Source organism: Balaenoptera musculus, chromosome 19 (assembly GCF_009873245.2).
Source record: "Balaenoptera musculus isolate JJ_BM4_2016_0621 chromosome 19, mBalMus1.pri.v3, whole genome shotgun sequence".
NCBI classification, from domain to species: Eukaryota; Metazoa; Chordata; class Mammalia; order Artiodactyla; family Balaenopteridae; genus Balaenoptera; species Balaenoptera musculus.
In genome coordinates this window covers 4,811,315-4,828,974 of record NC_045803.1, presented here as the reverse complement: position 1 = coordinate 4,828,974, position 17,660 = coordinate 4,811,315, and the positions used below count along the sequence as shown (strand labels likewise).

The 17,660-nt window shown below is 40.4% G+C and overlaps 3 protein-coding genes and 1 non-coding gene across 5 annotated transcripts; 1 reads left to right on the top strand and 3 right to left on the bottom strand.

The window, feature by feature from the left end:
- Positions 1-1,195: 1,195 nt before the first annotated feature.
- On the bottom strand, positions 1,196-2,906 carry LOC118885384 (zinc finger protein 665-like). Its single transcript, XM_036834016.1, is given in 3 exon segments — positions 1,196-2,449; positions 2,451-2,473; positions 2,850-2,906. Coding segments are annotated over 3 exon segments (1,206 nt in total). The 3' UTR covers positions 1,196-1,323.
- Positions 2,798-17,436, bottom strand: LOC118885144 (zinc finger protein 677-like). Its single transcript, XM_036833548.1, has 4 exons — positions 17,344-17,436; positions 11,986-12,050; positions 4,390-4,516; positions 2,798-3,004 (listed from the first exon to the last, which is right to left on the bottom strand). The coding sequence occupies exons 2-4, from the start codon at positions 11,998-12,000 to the stop codon at positions 2,931-2,933; spliced, it is 216 nt and encodes a 71-aa protein (XP_036689443.1). The 5' UTR covers positions 12,001-12,050; positions 17,344-17,436; the 3' UTR covers positions 2,798-2,930.
- On the top strand, positions 9,304-10,405 carry LOC118885132 (synaptobrevin homolog YKT6-like). Of its 2 annotated transcripts, XM_036833526.1 has the most exons (2): positions 9,304-9,995; positions 10,098-10,405. In XM_036833526.1, exons 1-2 carry the CDS (start codon positions 9,538-9,540, stop codon positions 10,132-10,134), a joined length of 495 nt encoding a protein of 164 aa, XP_036689421.1. In that variant the 5' UTR covers positions 9,304-9,537; the 3' UTR covers positions 10,135-10,405. The 2 variants fall into 2 exon arrangements, with proteins under 2 accessions (XP_036689421.1, XP_036689420.1); XM_036833525.1 differs by having other exon boundaries at positions 9,304-10,405.
- TRNAG-GCC lies at positions 13,665-13,737 on the bottom strand. The gene has a single exon. It is a non-coding gene; the product is annotated as a tRNA-Gly (tRNA).
- Positions 17,437-17,660: the final 224 nt, after the last annotated feature.

Here is a 17,660-nt window from a genome sequence, read left to right as displayed (position 1 = left end):
TTTCTCCCACGTATGCCATCTCTAGTAACCCTTCATTCTACTCACATGAAAACCTCATTCTCGCAATATCCTGTCCTGCTCTCTTTCATGATCAGCTGGTAGAGTAGGCCCTTCCTATAATCATCAACAGAGGCCCTGAGTCCTATCAACAAATCCAGAGAAGGGGCTGTGACCCCCCAAAGCACAGTAATTTAGAAAACAGTTTTACATTTATATTCTGTCACTCCATGCATTTGTGTAGTTTTTCTCAAAGATGTATAATCTGATATCAAGTGAGGTACGAGCCCTGGCTACAGGCTTTGCCATACACATTGGTTTTACACGGTATCTCTCCATGATGGAGTCTTCTTTTCCCCTTCACTGAAACACAGTTGATATACAATATTTTGTTTCAGGTGTACTACATAATGGTTTAACAATTGCATACATCATGAAATAATCACTTCGGTAAGTCTAGTAGCCGTCTGTCCCCATACGGTTATTATTACTGACTATATTCCTTATGCTGTATATTACACCACCGTGCTTTATTATGTAACTGCAGATTTGTACTTCTTAAAGCCCTTCTCCTGTTTCACACACACCTCGAACCCTCCCTCCCACCTTCTGGCAACCATTTATTTGTTCTATGTATGAGTCTATTTTCCTTGTATTTTGTTTTTTAAATTCCACATATAAGTGAAGTCATGTGCTATGCCATTCTCTGACATTTCACCTAGCAAAATACCCTGCAGAGCTATCCATGTTGTTACAAATGGTAAGACTTCATTTTTTCATGGCTAATATTCCATTATGTGTGTGTTTGTATGTATGTGTATATATGTATCACATTTTCTTTATCCATTCATCTATCAGTGGACATTTAGGTGGCTTTCTTATCTTGGCTATTATAAACAATGATACAACAAACAACGAAGTGCATATATTTTTTTGAATTAGTATTTTTGTTTTCCCTAGGTAAATACCCAGATGAGCAATTGCTGGATCATATGGCAGTTCTATTTTTAATTTTTTGAGGACCCACCATATAGTTTTCCATAGTAGCTGCACCAATTTACAATCCTACCAACAGTGCACAAGGGTTCCCTTTTCTCCTTATCTTCACCAACACTTGTGATTTGCTGTCTTTTTGATGACAGCCATTCTGAGAGGTGTGAGGTGGTAGCTCACTGTGGGTTTGATTTGAATTTCCCTGATGATTAGGGATGTGCCTCTTTTCACGCACCTGTTGGCCATCTGTATGTCTTCCTTTTCCATGATGGGAGTCTCTCAGCCTGAGTAAGGCTTGGATACTTGCACAAGTTATGTGTCAATCATTACCTTTTAAGGTTTGTTTTTGCTGTGAATTGTCTGAAGATCTCCAAAGCCTGAGCTTTGAATAAAAGCATTGCCACATATGTTAGGTTTATGTTTGTTTTCAGTATGTATTTTCTGATGCCTAGTAAGGCTTGCAAATTGGGTATAAGCTTTGCCACACTGATTACATTTGTAAGGTTTCTCTCCAGTGTGGATTGTTTTATGTTGAGTAAGATATGAACGCATTGTAAAAGCTTTGCCACACTCATTACATTTGTATGGTTTCTCTCCAGTGTGAGTTCTCTCGTGACCCCAAAGTTGTGAACGTTGGATGAAAGCCTTATCACAGTCTTTACATTTATAAGATTTTTCTCCTGTATGAATTCTCTGATGTGCCATAAGGCTTGAACGTTGGGTAAATCCCTTGCCACACACGTTACATTTGTGTGGTTTCTCACCAGTATGAATTCTCTCATGACCCCAAAGTTGTGAAAGTTCAATAAAAGCCTTGCCGCACACATTACATTTGTGTGGCTTCTCCCCAGCATGCATTTTCTGATGCCTAGTAAGGCGTGAAAATTGGGTAAAAGCTCTGCCACACTCATGACATTTGTAAGGTTTCTCTCCAGTATGGATTGTCTCATGTTGAGTAAGATTTGATCGCATGGTAAAGGCTCTGCCACACACAACACATTTGTAAGGTTTCTCTCCAGTATGGATCTTCTTATGTTTGTTAAGGCTTGACCGCTCAGCAAAGGCTTTGCCACACTCATTACAATTGTAAGGTTTCTCACCAGTATGCAATTTCTCATGACTCCAAAGGAGTGAATGTTGGATAAAGGCCTTACCACACTCATGACATTTATATGGTTTCTCCCCAGTGTGCATTCTCTGATGATTTGCAAGGTGTGAATTTCGACTAAAGACCTTGCCACATACATGACATTTATATGGTTTCTCTCCTGTATGCACTCTCTGATGTGTAGTGAGATTAGAACACTGGTTAAAGGCTTTGCCACACACGTTACATCTGTAAGGTTTCTGTCCAGAATGAATTCTCCTGTGATTCCTGAGGTTTGAGCTTTTGCTAAAAGCCTTCCCACAGTCATTACAGCTGTAAGGTTTTTCTCGAGAGTGTGTTCTCCTGTGTTGTGCAGGTGACAAAGTGTTTTCCACACTAGGAGCAATTCTGTGAAGGGGTGAAACTGAGGAACCACTGCTGACTGGCTTCTCAACTTGACCGCATGCATACACTTTCTCCTCAGCTGGAAATCTCTGCAGCTGAGCCGCCTGGGCCTGCAGCCTCACTCCAGGTCTACTTTCCAAACACTTGGAATCTCTGTTTCCAGCAACGCTGACGTTCTTTTTCGTTGTTAACAAACTTCTTATGAATGGCTTGTCATGCGTGAAATATTCACGTGTATTACTTCTTACAGAAACACTCTGAGGAAAATTAATTAAGGATTTATTATTGTGATCTTCTCCATGACTGAGATTTTTGTTATGGGTCAAAAGTACTTCTTTGTCATTTCTTGCATCACATCCCCACTCACTCTCACACTCCTGCACATCTGCACAGACTTCCTTGAGCTCAAAATCCTTGATGCCATGGTTTTCATTTCTGTCCAGTATCACTAGATGGTATAATTCTCCTTTATTAATGTCCTCTCTTGGTGATAACTCCTTGATTGCAAATCCAGCAGAAAGGCTTCCTATTAAATCAGTTGGAAAATAAATATTTTATATTGAATTACATAATTATACAAAAAATGTGTTCAATAACATGTAGAAATATATAAGAAAAAAGATATTTTAAAAAGTCTGTATATCACAGTAATAATTAATAAAATGTTTTAGTAACCCATGATAAATCTAGCAGGTAAGTTAATAAGTAACCACAATTATACAAAATAATAGTCTCTGGCATTCTAAAGGATTTTTCCATAAAAACCAAAGAAAGAATTTACATTCTAGAAGGAACATATAAAAGGAAAAGTGAAATATATGTTGAGAATCACTGAACTTTGTCTATCTCCTGAGTTCTTCCAAGGATATAAAATATGAAAGGAAACTAAATAGGTCCTGCGGTCAGGACTACAGAGGACTTAGCCCCGATATGTATTAAATGAAAACCAAAAGAGATCAAGGGGAAAGAGGACTCCAGAGAGAGCCATCTCAGTCCCTCTCAAACCAAGGCACCAAAATGGTCAATGGTGTCAGAAAATAGGGTATGGTAGGTCATGACAAAGCTTTTCCTCAGCTCTGAATGAGCTGGAGCCTCGCGGTAGAGTGGGAGCTTAAACTTTTATATATTTGAATAACAGAGTGAAAAGTTTGAGTGTGTGGGAGGGATTTCCTTTGAGCACCCATAAGAAACAAACTTGTATTCTTCCACAGATCCTTCCCATTTGAGGAGAATTTCCTAAACAATATTTAATGGAGCAGTTTACTTTGTGCCCACCTGAGCTCACATCTCGATATATTCCCACTTGCCTGGATTTTTCCCTATTTTCACTTTACCCTCCAAAGTCCAGGGCTCTTTCCCTTGTTCTAAAATGGAGGTAATATTCAGCTTAAGAGAGATTTCAATTCATAAAGTAAAATGGAGTATGACATGCTATGCTGTTCCAGAACACATGCCCAGCTCTTTGTTCAGCTAAGAAGAAAGAAAATTATAGTTGGGTCTAGAAATGTATTATAAAAATTAGTCAACTGACTGCCTCCTGAATGCTTAGATTATTTTAAGTATGCAGATATCTAGCTCTCTTCCAAGAACTACAGAATCAAAAGCACAAGAGTGAAATCACAGAATGAGATATTTTAAAAAATTTGCCGTAAGGCTTTCTGACTGCTGATGTTCTGCAACCACCACTAATCAAGCATGAATGCAGAACTTCTGAAGAAACGAGAAGTTATAGAGTCATAAGCCACATTATGAAGGCTTTTCATTCTGAATCCAAACAGCTTCAATCACTCTCTCAAGAACAGAGATTTGAAACTCTCACAAGCATGCTAGGGGCTCATAAAAGACTCAGAAGGGAAAATGCAAAGATATACAGTAATTACCGACTTCTGGAGAAGAGTTACCCTCACCCAGGGAGAGCAGGTTCCTGTAGGTCTCCAGCATCACGTCCCTGTACAAGGCCCTCTGAGCAGGGTCCAGGCATTCCCACTCCTCCTGAGAGAACATGATGGCCACATCCTTGAATGTCAACAGTCCCTGAAAGGACAGCACATTTCACCAAGTGGACAAGGAGAGAGTTCTGAGTTTGACACAAAATTACAGAAGCAGCTCTGGCTAGAGCAAATGTTCTCACTGATCCATAAGATAATTTTGAGCAAGTTACATTTTTCGATTTTTTTTCAACTGAGGTGAAATTCATGTAACATAAGGTTCACTATTTTAAGGTATCACTCAGAGGCATTTAGTACATTCACAATGTTGCACAAACACCACCTGTCTAGTTCAAAAACATTTTTATCATTGCTAAAGGAAATTTACCATTAAGCAATCACTCCCCATTCTCCTTTGCCCCCATCCCTGTACACCACTAATGCCTACTGTCATTACACATTTACCTATTTGTGATATTTTCATATAAATGGAATGGTATGAAATGAGCTTTTCTGTGTGGCTTCTTTCACTTAGAATGGTGTTTTTGGTTCATCCATGATGTAGTATCAGTACTAATTCCTTTTTTAGGGCTGAATAATATTTAATTCTATGACTACACCACATTTTACTTATTCACTCATCCCTTGATGGTCATTTAGCTTGTTACCACTTCTTGCCTAGTGTTAATAGTGCTGCTGGAACTTTCATGTACAAATATGTGTGTGAATACCTGTTTTCAATTTTTTTTGGTATATACCTAGAGAGGAATTAGAATCACGTGGTTTAAACTTTTTAAGATCTGCCACACCGTTTTCCACAGCAGTACATCATTTTACCAGCAATGTGTCAGGATTCTCATTTCTCCACATTTTTACCAGCACTTGCTATTTTGCATTTTATTATACTCATCCTAGTGGGTGTGAAATGATATCTCTTTTTAAAAAATTTATTTATTATTTTTGGCTGCGTCAGGTCTTAGTTGCGGCATGCAGGATCTTTTGTTGCAGCACGTAGGCTTCTCCCTAGCTGTCGTGTGCAAGCTCAGTAGCTGCGGCGTGCAGTCTTAGTTGCCCAGAGGCATGTGGGATCTTAGTTCCCCGACCAGGGATGGAACCCGTGTCCGCTGCACTGGAAGGCGGATTCTTAACCACTGGACCACCAGGGAAGTCCCAAATGATGTCTCATGGTGGTTTTAATTTTGCATTTTCCTAATGACTAATTTCGTTGAACGTCTTTTCATGTGCTTCTTGGCTGCTTCTATATCTTCTATTCTTGAATTTTAGGATCAGAGAAATGTCTACTAGAAGTCTTTTGACCATCTTACAATTGGGTTCTTTGTATTTTTGTTGCTGATGTGTAGGAGTTCATATACTCTATAGAGTAGACCCTTACCAGATATGTGATTTGCAAATATTTCCTCCCATTTGGTAGATTATGTTTTCACTTACATGACAGTGTCATTCAGTGCACAACCATTATTAATTCTGTTGAAGACAAATTTATGTATTTTGTCTTTCTGTTTTTTGCTTTTGGTGTCATATCAAAAAAATCCACTGCCAAGCCCAAGGTCATGAATTTTTACCCCTATGCATTCATCTAAGGGTTTTATAGTTTTAGCTCTTACATTTAGTTTTTGATTCATTTTGAATTGATTTATTTACATGGAGAAAGGCAGAGGTTCAATTTCATTCTCTTTCACATGGATATCCAGTTGTCCCAGCACCACTTAAGAGACTATTCTTTTTCCATTGTATATTCTTGGCACCCTTGTAAAAAAAAAAAAGGAATTGACCACAGATGTATGGGTTTATTTGTGGACTCTCATTCTATTGCTTTGATCTGTATTTCTATCCTCATGCTAGAACCCCAGTCTTGATTACTCTAGGTTTGTAGTAAGGTTTGATGTTGGGAACAGTAAGTCCTCCAAGTTTGTTGTTTTTTTTCACATTTATTTTGGTTATCTGGGGTCTGTTCAAATTTAATATGAATTTTATTTTATTTATTTGATTTATTTATTTTTGGCAGTGTTAGGTCTTGTTGCACGCGGGCTTTCTCTAGTTGTGGACAGCGGGGGCTACTCTTTGTTGCAGTGCGCGGGCTTCTCGTTGCGGGGGCTTCTCCTGTTGCATAGCACAGGTTCTAGGTGCGTAGGCTTCAGTAGTTGTGGCACGTGGGCTCAGTAGTTGTGGCTCACAGACTAGAGTGCAGGATCAGTAGTTGTGGCGCATGGGCTTAGTCGCTCCTCAGCATGTGGGATCTTCCTGGACCAGGGCTCGAACCTGTGACCCCTGCTTTAGCAGGTGGATTCTTAACCACTGCGCCACCAGGGAAGTCCCCAATATGAATTTTAGGATCAACTTTTCCATCTGTGCAATAGAGACTGCTGGGATTTGATGGGGATTGCATTGAATCTTCATAACACTTTGGAGAGTACTGCCATCTTAACAACTCTAAGTCTTCCAATCCATGAACAGAGGATATCTTTACATTTATTTAAGTTTTTTTTTCATTTCTTTCAGCAATACTTATAGTATTCGTTATATAAATCTTCCATTTCCTTGGTTAAATTCTTATTCTTTTTGATGCTGTTGTAAATGGAATTGTTTTACTTTGAATTTGTTGATTGCTAGGTACAGAAATACAACTGATATTGAGTATTGATACTGTATTCTGTAACTTCAGTAAATTTGCTTATTTCGCTAGTAGTTTGAGGATTCTTTAGGTCTTTCTAAATATGACATCATGTATCCTGTAAATATAGTTTGACTTCTTTTCCAATTTTGATACCCTTCCTTTTCTTTCTAATTTGTATGGTTACAACTTCCAGTACAATATCGAAGTATAGTTGCAAAATGGGGCTTGTTGTCTTCTGCCTAACATTATAAGAAAGTTTTCAGTCTTCCACCAGTGAGTATGATGTTAGCTGTGGGATTTTAATAAACATGCCTTTTCAGATCAAGGATATTCCTTCTATTATTAATTTTGAGTGCACTCTGTTTTTGTTACATGGAGTGTTCTGTACATGTCTGTTACGTCTTGTTGGTTTACAGAGTTGTTCAGTCCTTTATTTCCTTATTGGTCTTCTGTCTGGTTGCTCTACTTATTATGAGGGGAGTACTGACGTCTCCAACTATTATAGTTGAACTGTCCATCTCCCTTCAATTTTTGCTTCAAAATATTTGGGGTTTAGTTGTTATGTGCATATTATTTATGGTTGTTTCATCATATTGATGGATCGATCCTTTTATTGATATATAATGTCCTTAAAAATCTCTAGTAACAATTTTATGACTTAAAGTCTATTTAGTCTGATATTAGCATAGCTAGGATTGGTTACTATTTCCATGGAATATCTTTCTCTATCCTTTCACTTTCAACCTATTTGAGTATCTTAAAGTGAGCATTTTGTAGAAAGATACAGTGGAATCATTTTTTAAAAATTCCTGCAATTGTTGCCTTTTAATGTAGAATTTAATCTATTTACATTTAAAGTAACTCTAAACAAGGGAAGAATTGCTTCTGCCATTTAGCTATTTGTTTTCTATATGTCCAATATTTTGTTTTGTAATTCCTCCCTTGCTTCCTTGTGTCTCTGTGTGCATAACATTTGGATTCCCTTCATATTTACTTTTCTGTATATTTTAAAATTATTTTCTTAGTGGTTACCCTGGAAATTACAGTTTATTAGTTTATATTAAACTAATATCTGAGTTCCAGTTGATACTCACTTAGCTTTAACAGCATATAACAATTGCTCCTATACTGTCCCTCTTTATATTGGTATTGTCAAAAATTACTTCTTTACACATTTTGCACTCAGTAACAGATTTACAATTATTGTTTTACACATGTCTCTTAAGTTGCATAGGAAAAAGTGAGTTAAAAATCGAAAATACAATAATACTGGCTTTTAGGTATGCCTATGTAGTTACATTACCACTGTTCTTTATTTGTTCCCCTGGCTTTGAGGTACTGCTGTTATCCCTTTATTTCAGTCTAAAGAACTACATTTAATATTTCATGTAGGATAAGTGAGTCAGCATGAACTCCTTCAGTTTTTGTTTATGTAGGCATCTCTAAATTTCACTATCAGTTTTAAGGCATACTTTCCCTGATAATAAATTCCTGGTAGTTTTTTTTTTTAACCTTTCAAACTTTAAATATATTGTCAGACTCCTTCCTGGCCTCCATTTTCTGATGAGTAATAGGCTGTTAATCTTATTGAGGATACCTGTACACAAGAAGTTGTTTCTGTTTGCTACTTTCCCCATTCTCTTTTTGTCTTTTAAGAGTTGGTTATGTGTGTTGCCCAGGCTCTCTATGTGTTTATCCACTTGAAATTTGTTGAGTTTCCTACATTTGTAGTTTTTAAATAAATTTATGAGGTTTTCAGCTCTTATTTCCTCAAATATTTTCTGCCCATTCTCCTTTCCTTCTGCAACCCCTATTATATGTATACTAGTATTCTATTTTTTTTTAACAAATGTTTATCGAGTTCTCATTTTGTGCCCACATTGTTTAACTAAGAATCACCATGTGCATCTTCTTTTATTTTTTTATTTTTTGGCTGTGCCACATGGCATTCAGGGATCTAGTTCCCTGACCAGGGATCGAACCTGTGTCCCTTGTATTGGAAGTGCGGAGTCTTAACCACTGGACCGCCAGGGAAGTCCCCTATACTAGTATTCTTGAGAGTGCCCCAAAGGTTTCTTAGTCTCTGTTCATTGTTCTTCTTTTTTCTACCTTTCTTCTGCTCAGAGTGGATAATTCCAAGTAATGTATGTTTAAGTTCACTGACTCCTTATTCTGATTGTCAATCTGCTGTCAAAACCCTGTAATAAATTTTCAATTTCAGCTATGGTAGTTTTGGGCTCCAGAATTTCTTTTTCTTCTCTTTTCTATAATTTCTGTCTCTTTATTGATATTTTCTATTTGTTGAAACACTGTTCTCCTACTTTGCTTTAGTTCTTTGTTCATGGTTTCCTGTAGCTCTCGGAGTATGTTTAAGACAGTTGATTTAAAATCTTTATTTAGGAGCCATCGGTGGTCTCGAGGGGCGGTGCCGTGCTGCTGCCTGCGAGCTGGTCCCGTGGCCAGGCGGGTAGCCAGCCTGAGGGCATGGTGCCATGAAGCTGTACAGCCTCAGCGTCCTGTACAAAGGCTATGCCAAAGCGGTGCTGCTCAAAGCCGCGTACGATGTGTCCTCCTTCAGCTTCTTCCAGAGATCCAGCGTTCAGGAATTCATGGCCTCCACAAGTCAACTGATTGTGGAGTGCTCCTTGAAAGGCAGCAAAGCTTCTACCAAAGAACAAGAATATCTGTGCCATGTCTACGTGACAAACGACAGTCTGGCGGGAGTGGTCATTGCTGACAGTGAATACTCATCCTGGGTGGCGTTTACCTTGCTGGAGAAGGTACTAGACGAATTCTCCAAGCAGGTCGACAGGATAGACTGGCCAGTTGGATCCCCTGGTACCAGCCAGTACGCAGGCCTGGATGGTCACCTCAGTAGATACCAGAACCCCCGAGAAGCTCACCCCATGACTAAAGTGCAGGCTGAACTAGATGAGACCAAAATCATCCTGCAGAACACCACGGAGTCTCTGTTAGAGCGAGGCGGGAAGCTAGATGACCTGGTGTCCAAGTCCGAAGCACTGGGAATACAGTTTAAAGCCTTTTATAAAACGGCCCGGAAGCAAAACTCATGTTGTGCGATCATGTGACAGCAGCCGGCAGAGGCCCCTGCGCTGGAACGTCACCGTCATTCACATCACAACTGCAGCCCCCAGGGAGCAGAGCCACTGTGGAACGACCCGAGTGGGACAGACTCAACTTCGGCTTTGGAGCTCATGGGAGGAACCGAAGGGTGGAAGGGACCTGGGGGCGGGGAACGTTCAGATTCACATGTCTAGTAATTTGAGGCCCCCTAAAAGTGTATTTTGGGGCCAAATGAAACCATAAAGCTCAGTGACTCCCGTAAAAAAAAAAAAAAAATCTTTACTTAGTACTTGCAATGTCTGTTCTTCCTCGGAAACACCATCATTAATGCAGTAATCATGGTTAAGCTGCCCAATCTGGAGAAATCCTTAGACATCTGTACTGAAGTTGGCCTGCACAAAAGCAGCCACTATGGCATTTTTTTTTAACAGTAGAAAGTGTGAAAACCCTTGTGTTTTCATTAAGAGAACAGTCCAATGAGGAAATAAAAGAGAAAGTCATCTCTATGTTTACTAACATGAAAATAACTCCAACACATATGACATGTAAATATTTAAATTTGCAGAATGGGGGGGAGGGATAAATTGGGAGATTGGGATTAACATATACATGCTACTATATATAAAATAGACAGCTAATAAGAACCTGCTGTATAGCACAGGGAACTCTACTCAATACTCTGTAATGGCTTGTATGGGAAAAGAATCTAAAAAAAAGAAGAGTGGACATGTGTATATGTACAATGATTCACTTTGCATACACCTGAAACTAACATAACATTGTAAAGCAACTCCAATAAAAATTTTTTTTAAATTTGCAGAATAAAATACCATAACAAAACATTTACCAAAAAAAATTTTCTAAAATCACTTTAGAATATAAAATGCATTTTTATAAGATTTGGGCTAAAAGCTAACAGTTGTACCTAATGGAGACAGTAAGTGATGGTGGAAGACTGTCATGACAGAGAAGCGGATGTTTTACTTCTCAGTCTCTAAACCACATCACTACGTGGAGCTGAACCACAAATATACATTCATGAGATGTCTAATTTAAAAAAATATAACCCTGAACAACAGTTAGTAGAATCAGAATGTGGCTCCAGGCTCTCTGATGGTAGAAAGTTCTGCTCCTATGTCTTGGCTAAATTATAATCATTTTAGTCTAAAACACCTGCTGCATGAGAGTCCCTACAGGAACACCTGGGTCTTTGTGAGATGAATGCGGTGTGGATAATTTATAGAGCCTTTCCCGTGAGATAATTAATTTGATTCCACTTTTTAAAACGAATTATGTACTAAAACACCCTCTCTACACCTTATTTCTATTTTGGAGCTTCCCATTTTATTCTAAAGTACTGATATTTTGGAGTCAGAAACACACTGATTCACTTAACTTCAAAGGCATTTATAAAGTCTGACAAAGCATGTTTCCCCGTATCAGTCTTCCTTCCCAGACCTCCTCAGGTGTTTGTGCACAGCAGTACATCACTTACATGTGTAGTCTCTTTCATCCTGGTTTATATGGAGCTGAAAGGGCATCCAGAAGGGTGCACTAAACCGTCCTCACTGCCCTACCTCACTGACACCACAGAGCCTACTCCCCATCTCCAATCCACGCCTCAGTATAAAACCTTTCACAGGATGACCACCTAAAAGGGGGCTCTTCCCAAGTTCCCCGCCACTGGGTCACAGTGAGATGGAATCATCTGCAGGGAGGTGAGAGGAGACTGAGGGAAGGCCCTGTGTGTGAGTAAATATTTTAGACAGGAACCTTCAGAGACCAAGAAGTTCAGCGCGTCCAAAACGTGTCATTTTAGGAAGGAGAGAACAGTCCACAAAGAATATGACTTTCACCTGGGAAAGGGCCATTCCTTCTTTCTTTCCTCTTCCTCTGAGCTTCTTTCTCAGGTAGGATTATTCTGTGTGACAAAAATACGTTCTTAAATGCTTAGAAGCAACATACCTCCCTCCCCTGCCACAAGTATACACACAGGGAGAACCTTAATATGGGGGAGAGAAGGACCACGGCAACAGGAGGGATACAGACAAAATAACCTCCTATAAGGAGCCCAGTCAGTGAGCCTGTCACCCGCTTCCTCAGGAAGCCCTCCCTGCTGTTGCTGGAACGCCCCCTGCGCTGCAACTGTGCCGTCCTTTGCCCACTTGGCCCTCAGCCAGAGGCAAGTGCCTCCTCCCGGCCCCTGGCTCCTCCCGAGGAAGCCAGCATCCAGTGACTGGCTGATGCAGGATAGGATGCTCGTCCCATCCGACAAGTGGCAGCAACTCCGAGGGGCCACCCCAGCTCCAGAGCTCCCTGCGGAAGCTACACTGAAGACTTCAGATTTTTGTCCTGAAGGCGACGGGAAACCCTAAGAGGGTTTAATGCCAAGAGATGACACAATTAAACTTAAGAATTACCCTAAAATCTGTAATTATACTTGTTTCTTCAACTTAATTAGTGGCACAGTATCTATTCTACCAGGCAACAATGTATCATCTTCAATTACTCCATCCTTTCCTCTTACCTACATCTAATAAATCATCGAATGACACAGACTCTACCTCCTCAATAGGTTTCAAATTCATCCTTTCCTTTCGTATGATGCTTTCTCCCCCACGCCCATCCTCACGTGTCACTCAGATAATTTCAAAGATCTGCCAAGTGTTTCCCTTGCCTGTGATTTCTTCCTCCTTCAATCCATAATCCATACACTTATGAGAGTTCACTATTTAAAATGCAACACTGACCTATTAGTACCTTGTTTTAGCCTCTCAATGACCTCTTCGTGTCAACAGGATCAAATCAAGCTCCTTAGGAGAGACTATGTCGTGAGTCCCCTGGTGACAGGACCCCTGCTTTGCCTGCATTTTTTTCACTCTCTGCGTCATGCTCTGCATCCAAGCAACATTACAGGATGCTAATATTCTCTTCTTCACCCTGACAACACACTTACTTTATTTTGGAATGCTGCTTCTCCTTAATTAGCTGTTGAATTAATATAAACTATTTAAATCCAACTTGAATAATAAAAATAAACTAAGATAAAATGGCTGTAAGAGTTGCCTCTCCTGATTCTTTCTCTTCCCCTAAACGGTCCCATTTAATCCCACCCAGAAAGAATTATTCACCTCTGCCGTTTATGCATGCCTCTATTATTTAATTTAACAAGGTATGTTTTAAAATATTCACATATCTATTTTCCCTAAAAGAATGTAAGGTCTGTGTAAAAGGGAACATGTTTTCCACTCTGGTAGCTTGCATTCGGTTCCACATGCTGGCAACCATCTCCTGAGATCTCTTCTGAACATATTTTGAAAGCCTACCTTATAGTAACTGACTTACCCAGCTCCTCATCATTCGGTGGGGTCTACTTATAGGCCATTTGAAACAAGGCGTTTGAGTGGTAAGACAATATCCTTTCTTAAAAATTGTATTTATTTATTTATTTGGCTGTGTCGGGTCTTAGTTGTGGCATGTAGGATCTTTTTAGTTGCGGCATGTGGAAGCTTTAGTTGCAGCACAGGGGATCTAGTTCCCTGACCAGGGATTGAACCCAGGCCCCCTGCATTGGCAGTGCGGAGTCTTAGCCACTGGACCACCAGGGAACTTCCGAGATGATATCCTTAATCATGATGACATTTGATGAAACACTTGATGAAAACATAATTATTAGGAAAGAAATATCTGTGTTTCAATGTCTTATTGGAAGTAGGTTGTTGACACTGAATGAGCAGAGGTATAACTGCAGAAGCAGAAGTAAGCATACACCAGTTGGTAGATGTCATTGTGCTTACAGCAATATTACTTGCATAGTAACATCATTTTATTATGAACATCATTTTATTACTTTCCTGTTGGATTACTAGTGCTGAAATTTGTCCGTATACCAGAAGGTACAAGGATGTGGCTCCCAACACGTCCCCGGGTGCAACCTCGAGCACTGTTTACAAAGTGGGTTCTATGCCAGCTGGGCCTGGAACCAGGGCATTAACTATGAGGATGTGGTACCTAAGGAGCGAGGGGAGTCCATATTGATGGGGTATTTTCTATCTTCAACAAGTAGCCTTCTTACCCCCTCAACGTAATCAGAGTAGGAACTGTTCTCCATTTGACCGCATTACCTGCCCACTCATACTCTCGTTGATACTGATTAGTGTGGACACACACAGCAACACATCCAACACTACAAGTTTCCACAAACACATGGTCTCATCTCTTCTTCATAACCTCTGCCTTCAGTAAAACATACTGTGTATTTTCTTATGACAAACATCATAAACGAATAAACACTGTGTTTTTTTGCACTCAGTTACAGTGCTCCAATGTTTATGTGAAGATTGTAATTAAGCAATTATTCAAAAAGTTGTCACAAGTCCTTTGGCTCAGTTCTGCTTTCTCATATAGGCATCCTACGTTGTCAAAGGTTCTTCCTAAAATTTGGCCCAAAGTCCAAAACAGAATATTATACTGAAGAGATGGAGGACCAACCATCTGCGTTTATGTTATTGATATCGAATGTTGCATTTATAGCAACATATTCTAAAGTCACATTAGCTTTTCTTCCGTATTTTGTTGAAATACAGTTGACATACAATATTACGTTAATTTTGGGTATACTACGTAGTGATCTGACATTTGCATACACTATGAAATGTTCATGGTAAGTCTTAAAAAAAGATCTACCCCATGATACAGAGATAGAGAAAGAGAAGCTGAGAGAAAGGTATGCCTCTGTCTCTGGGCCTATGCCCCTGCCCCTTTCTTAAGTGTTTTTCATACTTGTTGGAGGACTGGGGCACGTTTCAAATTCTAATTATAACTGGGCACTCATTCCAGAAAACTGCCAAATGGAAACACAAGACCAATTTTGAAAATCCTTTCAGGGATCTCACTTGCTCAGACCCAGAAAACCTGGTCTACTTTAATTTCTCCATGTTCTAGGTGGTGCATGAGACTCACAGGGGAAGTAATTTAACCAAGTTACTTTGAAGAAGCCTGAGTTGAGTGAGCAGAACTGAGTATAAGTGGTGGCTTGTATAGGTTTAAGTAGAAAGAGTTTGTCCCAATTCCAGATTACCTTTCATATTCCTTAGCGAGAGAAGCTTCTCTTTCAGGGGTTTAATCAAACACAAACATTTAATTCCTCTACTCCAGAAAAAAACAGAATCAAAAATTCCAAATTATAAATAGTTATTACTGCAGGAGAACATGGAAGAGGGTTGCCTGTGGAGATGAGCGCTAAGCAATCTCTTCATCATGAACACATGGCCTCTGTTGGAACAAAGTTCCACATCAATCCAGCCCATCCTTCAACATCTGCACAGAAAGGACAAAAGAGGACTAGAGGGGAACATCTACTTAGCTGCAGACTTCAGCTCAGAGCTCACTAATTTAGCATTTTTTCTTAAGGGAAGAAAAAAGCTGTTAAATATTAAACTAACTGGTTAAACTAGGATTTGAGTGTTAAAAGATTATCGACATCCTTAACCACATGCATAGTGAAATGCTGTAAAGTTATCTATCAGACATCAAAGAACAGTTCCAAGTTAGGATATAAAGCATAAAACCCTCATAATCTGAACAATAAAATTTAGAGGGAAAATAATCGGGAAATTTAAAGAATAGCCACTGGGTTCTGAGATTAAAGTTAAAACAAGTGTGAAGATACATCAAATTTAGAAAAGGATGGCATAAGCCACAGTGGAAAAGGGAGAGGGCAACAGTACTGTTAATGATAGCCATTATAGGGACTTCCCTGGCGGTCCAGTGGTTAAGACTTTGCCTTGCAATGCAGGTTCGATCTCATCCCACACGCCTCGCGGTCAAAAAGCCAAAACATAAAACAGAAGCAATACTGTAATAAATTCAATAAAGACTTTAAAAATGGTACACATAAAAAAAAATCTTTAACAAAACAAACAAAAATAGCCATTTTAAAAAAGCACCAAAAAAAAAAAAAAAAGCACCAAGTGGTGAAAGAAATTCTTCCCCATTTCTTGAAAGGTAAGAGGAGGACCTAGAATTGACTAAGTCTCTGCCTTCTGGATGAATAGGGCTTGCAAATGGAATTATCATCTGATGCAATGATTAGAAAATGCAGACGCCTCACACACCTAGCTTGGCAACTCTCTTCTGCATAATTAAAACAAGTCAATAAATGTTACATAAATTAGATTATAGAGCCACATGTTAGTACTTCAGGACTTAATATCCCACGTCCAATCTACTCAATACTCACCTAGGTTTGGGGACACCATTTTCTCCACCACTATGTGCTTTTTTCTCTGTGTATGTCTTTCTGTGTCCTTCTGCTTCTCCCTTCGCCTTTGACCATTTCTATGTTTCCTCCTCTCTTTTCTAGGCATCATTTTCTTTCTCTCTCTCGATTCCTCCTCCCCCAGACTGTTTGGCCTCACTCTGTTGCAACCTCTGTACCAACACCTGTTGTTCTTTCCCCACAATACTTCTTTCTTCTTTTTTTTTTTTTTTTAAATCCATCCTCTGACAAAGGCTTTCCTGACGACTTTCCATACAGTTAGTCAAAAAATAAAAAAATACAGAACACAGCAGACAGTATCTCATACACTAGAAACCAACATGACAGGAGCCCCTTCTCATTTTTCTCATCACTGTAAAAAAAAGAAAAAAGAAAAAACCCCCAAAACCTAAGAACTTAGTTTTGGTGGGGCACAGGACGTTGGTCCCCTACCAAATGCACCGAAATAACCCAGCAGAGAATTCAAACCAAGGGAGTAAGATTTGGAGCGGGGTGGAGGCGGGGAAGGCGGGTCGGGGGGGTGGTCGTGGTCAGTCTCCACAATATTTCTGATGCCTCACTAGCTGCATGTATTTCGTTCTCTCTATCCCTCACTGGTCTCCCTGGAGGGAGGTGAAGAGCGCAAATCCACCTCCTGAATAAGGACTTTACCCGACGCACGGTGGGGTGGGGTGGGAATAGGGGTGGGGAGGGGAGCCGGGAGTCACACAAAGGTTTGAGAAAGGGAGTCAGAGTAGGAAAACATCGCTGCAGCAAGTCAGTGTCTATATGGACCGAAGGCAGAAAGTTGGGGCCGGTACCTGCCTCAGAGCGATTTAACCGGAACCGGACCCAGACTCCTGGGACCCAAACCGAATCTTCTGCCGACGCCAAGACAGGCGAAAGAGCAGGCTCAGAACAAGAGCGACGAGCACGTTCAGGGGTTTTAACTTACCGGGAGACCCCGGAAACCCGGGTGTGGTGGAGCGGTGCCCGAAGACCGCATAGCAGTTTCCAGAAAAACCGATACTTAACTCTCCTGAGTGCCCGCGCCGCGGGATTCGCTTCCGGGTCTGCAGGGAACTGCGCGTGCGCACCGGGGCGGGTCGGGGGGGCGGTCGGGGGGGGACGGGTCGGGGGCGAGCCTAGGGGGCGGGGGCGGGGCCGTCAAGGGGCGCGTCTCGGACGCTCCGGCGGGAGGAGGTGGTGTCTCTGGTGTAACCTCCCTGCGGGAGCCGGGTCTGACCTCCCCCACCCCGCACCCGCCCCTGG

Bases quoted from the DNA above. Each gene is read 5' to 3' on its own strand.
- LOC118885144 (XM_036833548.1), bottom strand. The intron at 3,005-4,389 runs GTGAGGGTAACT...TTTAATAGGAAG, and splicing joins CAGGAACCTGCTCTCCCTGG to CCTTTCTGCTGGATTTGCAA.
- LOC118885132 (XM_036833525.1), top strand. From the start codon at position 9,538: ATGAAGCTGTACAGCCTCAGCGTCCTGTACAAAGGCTATGCCAAAGCG.